The sequence below is a fragment of the Takifugu rubripes genome, chromosome 14 (genome assembly GCF_901000725.2).
Source record: "Takifugu rubripes chromosome 14, fTakRub1.2, whole genome shotgun sequence".
NCBI lineage: Eukaryota > Metazoa > Chordata > Actinopteri > Tetraodontiformes > Tetraodontidae > Takifugu > Takifugu rubripes.
The window spans coordinates 5,420,696-5,436,250 of record NC_042298.1 but is presented as its reverse complement, the minus strand read 5'-3'; the positions used below and the strand labels follow the sequence as shown (position 1 = coordinate 5,436,250).

General features: G+C 45.2%; 1 protein-coding gene across 4 annotated transcripts in view; it reads right to left on the bottom strand.

The window, feature by feature from the left end:
• Window positions 1–10,726: 10,726 nt before the first annotated feature.
• LOC101061199 (protein diaphanous homolog 1) overlaps window positions 10,727–15,555 on the bottom strand; it is a 68,121-nt gene continuing 63,292 nt past the window's right edge. For 3 of the 4 annotated variants that reach the window (XM_011610573.2, XM_011610572.2, XM_011610574.2), the window contains one exon: window positions 10,727–12,272. In XM_011610573.2, coding sequence (XP_011608875.2) covers window positions 12,109–12,272 — 164 coding nt within the window. In that variant the 3' untranslated portion in view covers window positions 10,727–12,108. Of the gene's footprint in view, window positions 12,273–13,272; window positions 13,317–15,555 lie in introns of all 4 variants that reach the window. The other variant, XM_029847015.1, reaches the window with a different exon arrangement.

The following is a 15,555-nucleotide window of genomic DNA, read 5'->3' as shown; positions in this document are numbered from 1 at the left end:
CAGCTCCCAGGAGGTTTTACTGCAGCCTTGGCCCATTTTATGTGTATAAATAAAAGGGATAATAACCAACTATAAACTTTTGACCTTTTCCACGCCTTCGTGGATACTAAATAATAAAACTATTATGAGAAGAATAAAATATTCTCCTAATATAAAAAAGGAGAAACCTAATTTCTCTTTTTTAATCAAAAGTATCTCTTCTGCAACACCTCAAAAACAACTTCCTCCGCTATTGTTGGGTTATAGTGTTGCATACATGTCAAGATTACCATGATTTAATCTAATTTTAATAATCAAATCTGCGGTTATTCATCTGACCAGAGAGTTCTGAGATATAAAAAGACTCGGTGTGTTGGGCCATATTTGCTCTCGGCTCACTGCAGATCTGTGGTTGTGCACCTCTCCTTCCTGTCAGAGATGCTGGGGCCACTACAGGGAACATGGAGGCTCATCCAGGCTCTTTGTGCTTTTCACAAGGTCTTCTACAATAACATACGTCTCTATAAATAGCCCTGGAACGTCAGCCAGCATCACAATCGGAGCGGCCTCTGCTGCAGATGTTGGGGGAGGGAAAGAGGGGGGAGGCGGATCACTGAAGATTGCTGGTCATAAATTAGGCCCCATGACCACCCCAACACCAGTAATACAATACACCAGTAATACAATACACCAGTAATACAATACAGCAGTAGTACAATACAATTTTTACTAGTGACAAGAAATTACATCAAAACTAGATGATGGATTTGAGTAATTTAAGAAAATTCCAAATTTGTTTAAATTATTTATATGTAATCTTCTTCTCATACATCATATTTTATTTGAAATACCTTTTACTTGGTTCCCTCTTTCTCAACCCAGAGGCAGCAGCTTTACAGTCCCAAAATGGCCGACACTCCCCTTGCCCTTCTCGCATTGTTGTGCTGTTGCCACGGCAACTGTCAGCCTCAGCGGCTGGATGCTTTCCTCTGCTCTCCACATCGGCGCTGCACATCTCTGCAGTGACCACGACTGGCTCCGCTCAGGGTCTGAGCTGAGCCACCTGCAAGAGTTTAACAACACTTTTTATAAAAACTAAAGGAACAAAATAACAGAAACACTCTTTTTGATGCCTTCATATATATATTTCTAATTTTATAGGAAGGCTTGCAATAGAGTAGGATAGAGTAGAGTAGGACACACACACACACACACACACACACACACACACACACACACACACACACACACACACACACACACATACACACACAGTATGCATGCAGAATCTCGGTTGAAGTCATCGGAAAGCTACAATATGACTTCCTGTTTTTGTACCTGTTTTTAGGTACGTGTTAAAGGAAAATAAGAGGTTACTGTAGGTTTCCCATATCAGACGTGGTGGAGTATACGTATAGTACTCAAGTTTGACTTAAGTGTAGTCACATGATGTTTGCCATCCTGTGACTCATAGAATCTCCGATTGTCCCATGTGTCATCCATTTCCCGGAGGGGAGACACAGCAGAATGGTGGGATTGTACTTTTAGTGCCCCCTTTAGTCTGCCCCCGCCCTCCCGTGCTTAATTACGCACATTCCTACAGATTACACACTAGGAGTGGTAAACAATACACAGTTACACACGGGGGAAATAAAGGCTCCAAACAAGTGATGCTGGTCAGGCCTGTCCAAAGATGTGGTCATGCAGTGGGCAGGACCTGATAACGGCTGGTCTCTGGACAGTCAGAGCATTAGTCAGACGCACAAGAGGGTCCAGAACACATCATCATATCCTGAATGTGACACACACTCGCTAGCAAGCAGTGACTCAGAGAAGAATCAAACGCTGTGGAAGAGAGCAGCAGATTATTTCCTATCATCCTCTCTGAGGCTGTGGAGAATCCCTCCGCCGCCAACCAGGATGTGACGTAGCAGCAGCAGCTGCTGCTGCGGCGGGACAGGAAGTGAGTTTACGCGCCACGTTTAGTCCCCCTCCTTCAGTAGTCCCACAAAAAGGAAGGAGTGCTCCCCCTCAGCCCCTGACACTGACTTCCTTTTTTTCTTCCTGCGGCCCCTCTGCCCCCACCGCACAAGCCCAGACTCACATCCTGCAGCTGTCTCGGCAGCGGGTTGTGTCACCCTGTGTTGGAGGACAGAGAATGCTCTGTGGACATGCGGCATGAATGGATAAAAACAGATTACAGATTAATCTTTAACGGGGATACGACACCAACATACTCTACGGCTGCACATGTGGATTTTGGTGAGAGTGGCCTCAATCCAGATGACACACTTTAGCACAGATTACACGTGAAAATTAAAAAATATATATATACTATAGGGGATACTGTGTAGAAAAGACTTTTGGGATGGAGACTACTTATGAGAAATGAGCAGGAGAGTGAAATGGAATCTTTTATTCTGGCACACTCCTCCCGCTCTAAAAATACACCGACAGCAAATATCAGGCAACATCAGTTGTTCCCTGAAGTCTGTCTTTTATTTATCACATCAGCTGAAAGGAATGTGGCCATCATGCAGAGTTCAGATCAGTGGACTCTGACTGGGGTGAAAGGACAGAAGCGCAGAGCCTTGAATGCTGCTCAGGCTAACAGTCCCCTGCTTTAAAGAGACACAGTAATGTGCTGGCCGCTGGCTGGCTAAATCACAGAGATGGGACACAGCAACGTGGAACAACAACACAAAGCTCCCTTTCAAAGCAGCAAACCCCTTTTTCACTTCATCTCAAAAGCCCCCTTCTCTGCCTCTCCCGCCTCAGCTCCACTGCCAAGAGCCCTCGCTCCTGTTTTCTCAGCTGGGAGGATGGAACTCAGACAGAGGGAGACGTGGAAAAAACGGGGGGGGGGGGGGTCAGACTACAGAGTAACATTTCAGGTGAGGGAGGTTAATTGGCCTTTTCTGGTTTCGTTGCGGCAGGTTGGGAAAATGAAAGAGTTCCGCTTGTGTTGACACGGCGTCCCCGTTCCTAAACTGTGAAGTCAGAGGTCACGAGTGTGACATAAAGCATCATGTGATCAGCACGCACCAATCAAACGGCCTTTAATTTGCTTTGCATTCTCTCTGCACAATGAAACAATGTGTGTTTTGAGGAGATCAGAGGCTCCCATCTGGTGCAATGTGGTTTGAGGGCATCCCCTACCCCCACCACACACACACACACACACACACACGCACACACACACAACCATAACCCCAATCCCTCTTTAAAATCTGTACACCCAATAAACCCACAACCTCCCCCATCCAGCAGCGACCACACCCTCCCAGGCACAGACAGTCAAGTGAATCTAGAGCATTACCTCCACCACTGTAGTTGTCATGGCAACACAAATATATTCCGCTGTTAAATAAAAGACTAGAGGAAAGGTCTACATGCAATACAAAACATGCAATAAAAAAGGCTATCACATTGGCACCAATGCACATTACCAATGCATTCTGGGAAGTATGTGCTCTGAGGGTCACACTTGGGCTGTTTCTGAAACCACACACTCGTTCCCTCTTCACTACTCACTACATGGGGGACATGGATTGAGTGAACTACGTAGCGCACTCAGTTTAAAGTTAGTATTTGGACAACGGCGTGATTTATGGCTAAAGTGAAAGAATTTGGCGCTTTAGTATGAAATGTGAAACAAACAGCAGACAATACATAATACGTAAGTCATCTCTCCTCGTTTACCCGCCATTGATAGACTGTCACGTGATACCGTAAAGGCTGATGGGATATATTTTACGAGTTAGGGTGAATCGGTTGTACACTACTTTTCGCAGTGCATTGTGGGATACATTGAGTGCACTACATAGGGTACAGCGATGCTCACTAACATTTCGGACAATATTTCAAAATGGTGTCCACACGATTGAGTGCACTATGTAGGGTCTAGGGGGGGTTTATAGGGGGTGGTTTCGGAAACAGCCTTGCTGTGGATCAGCGGCGCCTCACTGCTGCAGCAAACTGACACAGAAGCATGTTGACAGCACAGTTGCGACAGGTGTTGCCACGGAAATGGTGCAGCTGCTGCATGGATATTTCGGGCTAATAAGCATGCACCATTGGGCTATCCCCCCACCCCCCACTCTCCTTCCCACATCTCCTCTCTGTTGCCAGGGATGTCGAGTGGGAGGGGACTCCAGTTTAAATGTCATCACATGGTTACTTAAGGTGAAGGCTGAGATAATGAAAAAATCAGTCAGGTCAAAGCCGCTATCAAGGAAAGATAAGTTGCAATGAGGGACTGTCAATTTTTGGACAATCTTTCAAGTAAAATCAATAATTAGAACTACAAGAATTGTAAGTTAGGTTTGAATGCAAAACGCACAATAACGGAGCTATAGGGCGGCATTACAAATATCAGACCTGAGTTTGATAAACAGTTGTTTTAGAAAAGTAGGGAGCATTCTTTGGAGTTGGAAATTCTTCACAGCTGGTGCCCATTAATGTCATAGTGAGGAGTCTCTAAAAAGATGAATGTATTTATTTTTTCTGCAGGAAAGAAAAAACAAATACATTAAATGTGTTAAAACTGTCCATGTGGAACACATGACAGAAAAAAAGCTGAGCTGGCGGTGAAGTCATCGTCAGGTGATCAATAATTCTGTAATCATTATGTTTCTTCAAAAAATCTAAACACGATAGAGTTGATGTGCTGGATGGAGGACATTGTGTTTTCAGTTGTAATAAGAAATATCAATATTTATTAGAGTTGCAATGTACTCTAATCAGCTCCCTGTAGCTTTTTGCTAAGCTAATTAGCTTATGGAGCAGCTCAGTAGATCTGCTGATTCAACTCTGGTCTAAATGCTGAACTACATTATTAAAGTGTTTTTACAGCTTATTATTTAAAAGCTACAATATTACTTCAGTTGATTTGAGTATTTCAGGGCAGCAGTGCCTGTTTGTGGGGCCCTAAACTAAAAAACACAGGAGCCTGAATGACAGCAACATAGTTGTGATCCACCAGGGAATAGCAAACTCAACTAAACCACATTTCAGATGAACACAAGGGACCATGGGAATATTTTCAGAGCCATATCTCACGTTAACAGTGGCCAGCAGGCTTCACTTCTGGGACAGGTGGGGAAACCATCGGCAGCGGAAGAAAATACTCACAAACACGACACAAGAAATGTTCAATAACACCAATAATATGAGAAATTTAACTATATTTAAACAGAAAAACACATCTGACACTGAGAACCACATTTGTTCCAATTTCTGCCGCACTGCAGCTAGACTGAGCACAATTCAACTCTCCAAGTCAGTGCAGCATTACATTTGATAATCTGCATGAATCATCATTTGTTTCTGTGTGTGTGTGTGTGTGTGTGTCTGTGTGTGTGTGTTTGTGATCATCAGTGGAAACAACCTGGAGAGATGATTAATTAGAAAATACTGCAGGATTTTCTGAGAAATGAGGAGAAAAGGGAGGAGGAAAGAGAGGAAAAACAAGCTCCAGTGCCCTAATTTACTGCTCTCATGGCTCGTCACCACCCTCCCTCCCTCCCTCCCTCCCTTCATCTGCCCTTTTGTTCAGTTGCTCTTCTCATCCTCTCTGTATTTACTTATGCAGTAAATATTGTTTTAATTGGCCCCTCGTTCATCTCTACCCTTCCTTACACCCATCCATGGCTCTTATTTGACTAAAAAGCAAAAGCAGAGATCTGCCACTGACTCTGTGACTCTGCCTTGACTTCTTCCCTCCAGTTTTCCCTCGTCTGCCAGTGGGGAGCAGCTGCAGGGAAGAGCTCGCGCCGTTCGTCTGTCCGTGTCCATGAAGCTCAAATATTCATGCGCCTGCTCTGCTCCGAGCAACAGCAGATGATGTCGCGCAACAACAGACTCCCAGTTTCCATGGCAACCTCTGCCATCCATTCCCCTCCCGTCTCAACTCAGGCTGGGAGGAGGAGGACGGGGAGTAGATCCCTTCCACCAGACAGTAAATGGGCAGGGGGCTGATTATGACGATGCTGAATGAGAACAATTTTTGCGATTGTTCCTAAACATATATTCCATCTCCACACTGGCCCCGCCCACTCTGGCAGATCCCACTCCTGCTCTCTTCCTTGTTGACACCTCGATCCTGCTCAGCCCTGCACAGGGACTTTTAAGCTGCTTACTATAATGCAGCTACACAATGACTCCTAATACTCTTCTTTTACCCCCCCCCCGCTTTTCTACCCACCCAACCTGGTCATGCAGAGAACATGCAACCTCTCCTCCTGTACTTGTGGCATGTCGACTGTCTGAGCCAGGAATCACAGCAGCTTCTTCTTTTATGGAACTCATCCATCCTTTAGTCCCCAGATATCCATGTTTGCTTCCCAGCCCCTCCCACATGGTTCCCTCCATCTCTTTGTCTTTATTTCTGGGGGTAAATCTGCGAGGGCAACTCGCAGCTCAAAGGCGCCAGGGAACGAGGGAAGGGTGTGAGGAAACAGAAAGGAGAGACGGGGAATGACAGGACCGGGGTGGGGAGGAAGAGGTGAGGAAAAGCAGACGAGACATGATTAGAGGGGGAGAAAAAAGAAAAAACCTGGGCGCAGGTGCCCGGATTATCTCTGCCAGCATGAGTTGAGGGTAACCATGGTAACTAGGCAGTAGAGTGATGTCATCAACTCCAAAAGGGGCTTGACATAGTCAGGATTATTTTGGGGGTTGCAGTGCTTTTTTGTAGCGTGAGGCTGTTCTTAATGCCAACCAATCGGCCCACTCAATTCATTTCTTACTTAGTTACACATTCTCCAAGCTAACACTGCTGCTCTTACTGTTCATATGCAGATTGAGTTAAAACACCAGCCCCTCAGCATCAGAATTAACAATACAATTGTGCTCAGCTGCAGCTCAGGAGTGTTTTCTGAGGTTTAAATGTCCGTCTCTGTTAGAATCTGCTCAGCTTAACCTCTAAATGTCACTGTGGATTTAGGCTCGTTATCTTCACTCTGACCTCCTGAGCCAGGGTTATACCGTATATAGGACACACACTAATATACAAGTGTGGGCTGCAGTGGATTGCCCCCTGGGGGAATCAGTCGACAGCAGACTCAGATGATATATGTCGAACATCTGACACGTGTGTTGCCATCAGAGACGTATGTGGAAGTATGGAGAGTGTAAAGAATATATGTTCAGTAGAAACAAAAGAGAATTTATGAGTGAGAACAGCACTGAACAGGTACAGGAACACAGCAAACAAAGAGTGGATGTCATCATGTGGATCAGGATCATGTGATTGGAGCCTGACTGGTGTAAACAGACAACTGCCTGGGGGGGCGGGGGGGGGGGGGTGGTCCTGCTGCTGAACAGCATCATCTAAACTCCCAACTAAACATATTTCTTTTAAAAGACCTCGAGGTACTTCTCGCTGTGACTTTTTTCGCACCAAGATCCAGAATGGCTGCACAAACCAGGAATTAATGAGTGGAAGAAGCATCACCGTCATCTCTGATGCCTGATTTATAGCCCCACAACCACCCAACAAGAGAGATGAAGCCAGAGAGCACATCATCATCATCATCACCGCTGGAAACATGTTTTCTGAATCTCTGTGAGGACGCTGAACCAGAAACCATAAACTGTTCCTTTGTTCCTCCTTCCAGCACTTCCAGAATCTGTCAACCCAGAATAATAAGCATGGAAGTTTTAATCCCTGCTAAGGCTCCACACTGTGATTTACGAGAAGCCGCACATCAGCCGGCGAAACCATGGCAACATCAACAGCTGTGACGCACAGAGGAAGTGGGTTGTTGTCACAGCCTCTGTGCACACGGGAGAAGAAAAGATGGCGGACGAGACCCGATTGTGCTGAATATCCAAACCCTGCAGAAGAGTCCAGTCTAAATGTCTGAGTGTCTTTGGAAAAGAATCATTGTCCCAGAGAGGGAGAGAAGGACAATAACACAGCAGGATGAGACACAACGACGCAGATGAGAGAAGGAAAAGGCTCATTGTTGTCATGACGCCAGGGTCTTTGTGGGTGTGGTCGGGGGTGGAATCTGTGACTTTCTTCAAAACGTTCAAGGAAACTGACCATTTCTTTCATTCACACATGGACACTCAACTGACCCCTCCACGGACAGACAGGTGGACATCTTTGTTGCCTCAGGGTGACGCGGCGCAGCTCAGCAGATGAAGCTGTCAGTCAGCGCCGTGATGGCACGGCCAATCGGTTGACACGTACCGGCCATGTTAATAACCCGCTAATTGTGTGTCACGTGTGATACAAGCAGGCGAGAAATTTGATCAGGGTATGATGAAGACACGTAGCCTGGATGAAGGAGGTGTGGAGAGACACGACTGCTCTTAAAGAAACACGCGTGGGTTTAAGCTGTCTCATCCACCTTTACAAGACGGGATCTCTGTCAAACTCGGCAGCAGTCAGTCAAAATCTAGGCTCGTTGGGGTTTAAATGCCAGTCGCTTGCATTCCCAACCAGCAGCAGGAGGCGGCCGAGGAAGAGCCAGTTCAAACAGAACAAGGTGCCGCTTCAGTCCACGGTGGTGAGAAGCAGAACAGGGAGTGCAGCGCCAAGTTTAGGACAAAGAAAACTCATTTCTTTCAGAGCCCTGGTGAGGTGGAAGCAAATGGCAGCCAGAGAACTGTGTGCACGTATGGTACGTGCACGTTTGGGGGAGAGGTATGACCAATGCTGCTGAAAGGTAAAAGAATGTGGAAATCTGAGAAAAGAGGAAGTGTTATGCTGTACACATTTAGAGCCATTCTGTTCTCTTCCCAGCTGAGGTCACATCTAACACTCCATCTCTCCATCCCTCCTCCCTCCCTCCTCCGAGGAGGTGGAGGAGGGCAGATTTGCTCAGGGTTCACTTAGCTACCTGGAGACCGACGGCTTCCTTCGGCCAGCCAATCAGAGGCTGTGGAAAACAGTCCCTAGCTCTGCCATTGGTCGACCGCTCCTAGGAACTCATTCCGCTATCAATGGCCATGTCATTGTGTCGTCTGGCAGCGCCCAAGCCAATTATACCCCCTCCTTTGTTCTTTTCTCCAGCAGACCCCCTTCACGCTCGTAAGACCGCACACAACACACACACTCACACACACACACAAATAAATCTCCCCAGACTCTGCAGTCTGCACACGAGGGTCTGAGGGAGTCTGGGAATCTGAGAACCTGAGAGCCATAGCAATGAGACATCTTTATAGATGACAAGTCTGAAAACCTCCCCAAAAAGTCACTATTCTGCATAAACTTTTTTCTACCTTACAATCCGTGTGTGTGTGTGTGAGTGAGTGAGTGAGTGAGTGAGTGAGTGTGAGAGTGAGAGTGAGAGTGAGAGAGAGAGAGAGAGAGAGAGAGAGAGAGAGCACTCTTGTGCTTACAAATGATGTGTAAATAGTGTAACAACTGAAATGCACGCCCATGGAAGAACACACCTATAGGCTACAGTAACTGGCATGTAAATGTGCCAAACAAACATGCACACGCTGCAGGCAGAAAAAACAAACACACCTTTGGAGTATACCAAATGTTTCAGTTTTTCAGGTTGATCATAACCGGGTTTCTCCCTCATCCATGAACGCCTCTCATCAGAGGTTAAAGGTCAGCTTCAAAAGTCAGTAAGTGACGACTCACCTCAGAAAGTAACTTAACTCAGGTTTGAATGACTGGATTCAGGCCATCGTAGCCACTCCTGGATGGAGAGTTTAGAAAAATCAATTTCAGTAACTTTTAATGTGCACCAAACATCACCAACTTCCTTCCTTTACAACATTTAAAGACAGTTTCCAGCCCTCTCCCACCCACTCTTCAGCAGGCTTTTAGGGGACAACATAAGGGACACACGTGAACAGTAAAAACAACAGCAGCCGACTGTAAATTCCACTTTAATTAGGATCGGGAACAGTCATAAGTGGTTGGCAGCCAGAGGAGGTAAATGATGAAAGGAGGCTAATGTTTCTGGTAACATTTGGAGGCGGCTAATTCTCACCAGGGCTGACTCGTTTGGGACGTGACCTCTAAAACCAGAACTCGTTATCTCATCATGCCTGTAATAAGGTGAATCCATTTAGGGCTGCAGTGAGGGTGGGCCTCATGAAACCAAAGGAAAACGTAGGCTTTTTCCTGTTTTTCCTGGAAAACATAGTCCTTAAATCTTCATCCTGTTATCAAAGAGTTTGGGTCTTTTTTCCATCACTGCAGAGAACTTTTTTTTTCTGTTTTGAATACAAAAGCAGATGTAAATGTTTCAGCATGAATAAGCTGGGAGAAGAGAGGGAATATCAAGTTAGAGCGGCCTCAGCTGACTGCTACGGGGATCTCATGTCCGTGTGGGTTTGATTTCTTCGACTGTGAAATGCTGTGCTGTTTCCAGCCCACTACATTTCTGAGCCAAACATCAATCAAATGAGGACAACGCGAGTGTTGATGTTAGACAGAAACATCGCGCCGCAACGGAGATGGGACGCAGGCATTAACACTGGAAATCAGTGTTGGAAAATGGCTTTGGAAGGCTGGGAACCGCACGGAAAAACCCAGAATGTGTGCTTTTAAGGCCTAATCCCACTGTTTATTCATTCTTCCGCTGACTTTTGGCAATTAAGTGATAGCTTGTGAAATCCAGAACTTGTATTAAGCACAATGTTTATATAACTGTGTGTGTGTGTGTGTGCGCATCGCTTTGGCAATTACACTGTATAGTACTGGGCTATTATACAACACAGACTCAAACAGGTGACATGCAGACTCTCAGGAAGGGAAAAAGTCAGTATGTTACTTAAGACATTTTTAATAGTTCTGCGCAGCAAATAGAATGAATATGTGCACATTCAGTATTCAGGGAAAACTGAAGGGAAACAAAAAACAAAAATTCAATTACTTCAAATAATTAAAATAATCAACCGTAAAAATTCACATAGAAAACAATCTTAAAAATGAAAATGGAAATGATCGCAAGCGATCAACAGCGTCTATTCCAGTGAGGTTCCGATATCTTCTCTTAGCTGGGTGCTGGAACAGCAACTGGGAGATGCCTGGTAGCACTCACCCGAGGAGGCAGCGCAACACCAACAGCATTGTGTTTGCATAGAAGGGATGCTAATGGCTTGTCAATATGAAAAATAGTGAGGGCGGACATTCAGGAGCTACTGCTGCAGTTCAGTGGGAGAGAACAAAAAAACACAGGTACGGACTGAATACACACATGCACTTGCCTCAGCAGTTCTTGGGCAGAGTTCCAGTGTGCTATATGCTCAGCAGAAGAGAGCACAAATGTGTTCTGGAAGCTAGCACTTATGACAACATGGTCTGTACCATTCAGTAATTACAGACGACAACACACATGCACCAAAACACGCAGGACAAACAAATGTGCAAGCCAATCTAAATACAGACGTCTTGTGTCATACTCTCAGATCTCTTTCACAAACACAGAAGCATGTGGACTGCTCAGGAAAGGGTTTGGATGGAAACAACCGATTAAAAATAAGATTTCAGTTGGGCTTTAACGGTGGAAGAACATTTGGTTTGGTCCAAACTAACGCTTGTTTATAGGAATGGTCACGTGTGTTTGAACTGACATGTGTTGAACCAATTTGTGAAAGTAATGCACACACACCAGGGTCCCTTTAAGTGAAGAAGACAATACAAATACACAACAGGGTTGAGTGTTATTGAGCCGGAACACCCACCAGTTCAGAACAAAAATGTGGCTGGAAAAACAGTGGGATTGAAATGATGACAACTGGGTTTGTATCTTTTGGCACGAGCCGAAAAACAAAAGACAAGCGCAGTACAGTGGACCATTTCAAAGAAACATGTTTTAGAAAAGTAAAGTGGAAACATGTCATTGGCCTGCAGCATTCAGGGGAAAAATTCAAGGCACCTGCTGCTTCTGACTTAAATGTAAGAAATTCTCCTCAGTTTGTGATCACTCAAGGAAAAATAAAAATCCAGTGATGCAGAAACCCAGACAGGAAAAATAAACTGATATGTGCACATGATGAAAACTACATATGATGTTGGCAGAGAAAGTTGATGCAGCTGTGTGAGCAACTGCTCCCAAAAGCCTCAGATGAAACAAGTTGCTCCTGTTAAGAAAAAGGTGTGTGAGTGTGTATATACAGAAAAAACCCAACACTTTCTGTCCAGGGTGCCTAACTGGAGCGGGTCAGAGCAGCATCCAGTAACTCCTCTAACGACTCTGCGCCTTCTAATTTAGGCTCCGCCACCTTCTTAGGAGGCTTGCTCGGTTTGTCTTCTTGCGTCAGCTCTTTGGCCAGGATGTTGGTCACTGCTTGGCCGGCTCTTCTGTGGTTAGCTGAGAGAAAGAAACCAGGTAAGTGAGTATAATAAACAGTGCGCCTAGACGTTAGCCGCCATGCTCTTAGTCCATACACTCATGTCAGTTCATGCTTTAAAGTGACATACATCATCAAAAAGCAGGAGTTAGATATGAAACTCACAAACACGAGAGTCTTTTAGACCATTTGTGCTTTGAAAAAAAACCAAACACAAAATATATATTTTGTTGCTTGACATACAAACACAACACGCAAAAACAGTTATGGCTTCATGGTGTGACTGTGTAAGCATTAGTGTCACATCTGGATCATTTGGCTGGTAATGTCTGACTCAAGAACTACATCTGGGGGGGGGGGGCAGAAATGGGGGACAGAGAGCACGGCAAAAATAAGTGAGCGTAAGCACAACAAAAGAAAGAGGGAGCAAAAAAAAACAAGGAGTGGGACATGATGAAGAGCGAGAAGATTCAGGTTGTGGGAAGATGAAAGAGGCAGGGAGGATGGAGGGAGGGAGCGAGGAAGAGGAGGAAGAATGTAAGAAATGAGTGAAGAAAACCCAGTGAGGACAAGATGGAAACTGGCCAGGATAGAGGGACAGATTAATGTGAATCAAGATTAAGTGGGTTTTTGATTTGTCCACCTGCTTAATGTTTGATCTCCCTCCCAACAGGCACAACGGTCTGACTATCTCCGATTCCCTCCCTTTACATCCTGTCCCACTTCATCTCCCTGTGTGGGAGTGCAGCTGTGCAGCAGCCGCCATTTTGGACTATATAGGTCAGTGGGAGATTGTGTGAATGCTGAGATTTTGCTGGCTGGTTTAGCAACAGACACAGTGACGTTAGCATCCGTGCACACGTTCGATGCCATTAGCACACTCGGACACAGCATAACGACTTCCTGTGCATCAGAGGAAGAAAGAACAAAAGACTGTCGCGATGCAAACCAACAGAAACACACATGCAGAAGGACCACACGGTTCTGAGGGAGCAAAGGACACTCAAAAACAAGAGTTACCGCACAGGCCTCCAGAATTAGCTGTGACAAAGACACAATTGAGTCTGGGGAGAAAGAAGAACAGGGTTGACAGTCATGTCGGCAGATGATCTGGCTTTAGCTGGGCTCTTGAGGCCAGTAAATTATCAGCATGTATTTTCCATAACAACACCATAACACATCTGGCTCTTTATATTCTTCTTAGCATGCTCACACATCTGCCCTTATTCCTCATTCCAGCTCAGTCCAGGACTCTCCTGCTGTTATAAATGAAAGAAAGTGGCCCAAAAAATCAAAAGGAAAAGTGTAGCGGTGTGGGTCTGAGGGTCTGTGCGCTGTGACGAGCTTATTCTTTAAAAAAAAATCCAACCTGCAGAGAAAAGCTCTTTAAGGGCTGTCAGCTCAGCTCTGATCATGTCTCATCCTCCTCCTCTCACTCCATCCAGAAGTGAAAGAGGAGGAAGGGAGAAGGGGTTAAGAGTCTGGATCAGAGAAGTCCTGCGTTTGAGGAAGTGGGGGGGCAAGAAAGAATATGAGTATGAATGGATACGGATGGGGGGGGCACCACCTGATAGACAGGTTTGACAGATCATATGTATTTAGCTTTCATTTGAACAGTGGGCGGCTTAAACATGTCCAAATACAGACACAATACACACACCCACAGCAAAACAGGAGGAATGGTGGTGAGATGAGAAGAGATTAAAAAACAAAATTCTCCATGTGCTTTAAAAACACTTTTAGCTGCTATTCAAGCTCTTCCAAACTCAGAAGACAGCATCTATGGCGGACCAAACAACTTATTGTGTGAATAAACAGGCTTATACTAACAAAAAAAATCCACAAATGTGATCTTCTGGAAATTTAAGTCCTCAGAGGAGCCATCTGAGAAACTGCCTGAGATAAAGGGTTGATTTTAGCTCCTAAGTATTTCCAAATTGGCCAAATGTCAAGATATCTGCTCATTTGACAGATCCTGTTAATAAAATACTGCTTTAAAATGCTTTCAGTGCTCCCAGAAGGCAAGCTAATATTAGCTTCTTTAACACGTGGCATAAAAACACAGAGAAACACTCAGCATTCATGTGTGAAGGATCCAGAAATGATTAGTAATACTGATCATATGATCCACAGTCTTGGCGTGAAGCCTCCTGTGTGCACAAGAAGGAAATGAGTCCCACAACAAAGGCTGTTTTTAGGTGTGTTTACTGCATGGAGCGAGGCTGAATGAGTGTGTCCACATGCTAGGAGGGGACCGGTAGCACAAAGGGTGCTGTGAGAATAAACATATCATCTGTAACACATTACACACCAGGAGATGGAGTAATGACTAATGAGGGAAAGAATGCTTTGTTGTGCAGTGGTATACATGCACCGCTTTGATTAGACTGAAACACATTAAAAAGAGGAGGTGAAAGGCCTGTGTTTGAGATCAGTTGCTCTGCAATGGTGCACGGGGAAAACACATCTATTGTCCACACTGAGATACGGTAATATTTGCAATGTGCGGGATTTCTTTGGTGATTAACCTCTTTTGCATGATTCTCTCTCATCTGTGGCAGTTACACGGTCACAACCACGTGACAGGGTGGGAACAGCCCTAGGTGATCTGTTTTAGGGGCACATTTGCAGGGACTGCTCTGTCAAGGTCTCCATCTTAAAAGGGACTTATATCGCCCTCCTGAGGCCACGCTGTGTAGCACACTGCTGTTTTGCAGCAAAAGCCTTAAAAGCCAGCCTTAAGGGAGGAATGACGTCATCCACATAACTTTGGGCTCCTTGCTATTGAGGTGAAAAGATAGCCGTTGCCTACTTGTAATGTCTTGGTTACTAAACATGCAACACTACTGAAGAAGTAAGAGCCTGGCCAGTGGAGGAGTGCTGCTGGACTGGCACAAAGGAGCCCTGGACATTTGTTTGTGAACATCTGGGAAGGCACACACCATTGCTCAGAGTCTGCAGAGCCAGCGTGTACCTATTGTTGCCATCCTATTTATTAATTACCACTTTTTTAATTACCACAGTGTGATTGCAATGTGATTGGTTGTTATGGAAGAGGTCATGACCCAGCAGATGGTGTTTAGATGGGTCATTCCTCTACACATGGACTCAAATTACTTCGCACATATAACTCTAACACTTCCCAGATTGACAGGTTTTGACGGAATATAACATAAAATCTATAGGCAGCATGATGTTAGCGAGAGTGTAAAGTTTGTCTTCCGGGAGGGGCTTGTTTCTGAGAGTATGTATTGGTATGCAAAGGATCCGTGCGTGTCTTTGTATGGGTATGCTAGCATCTGG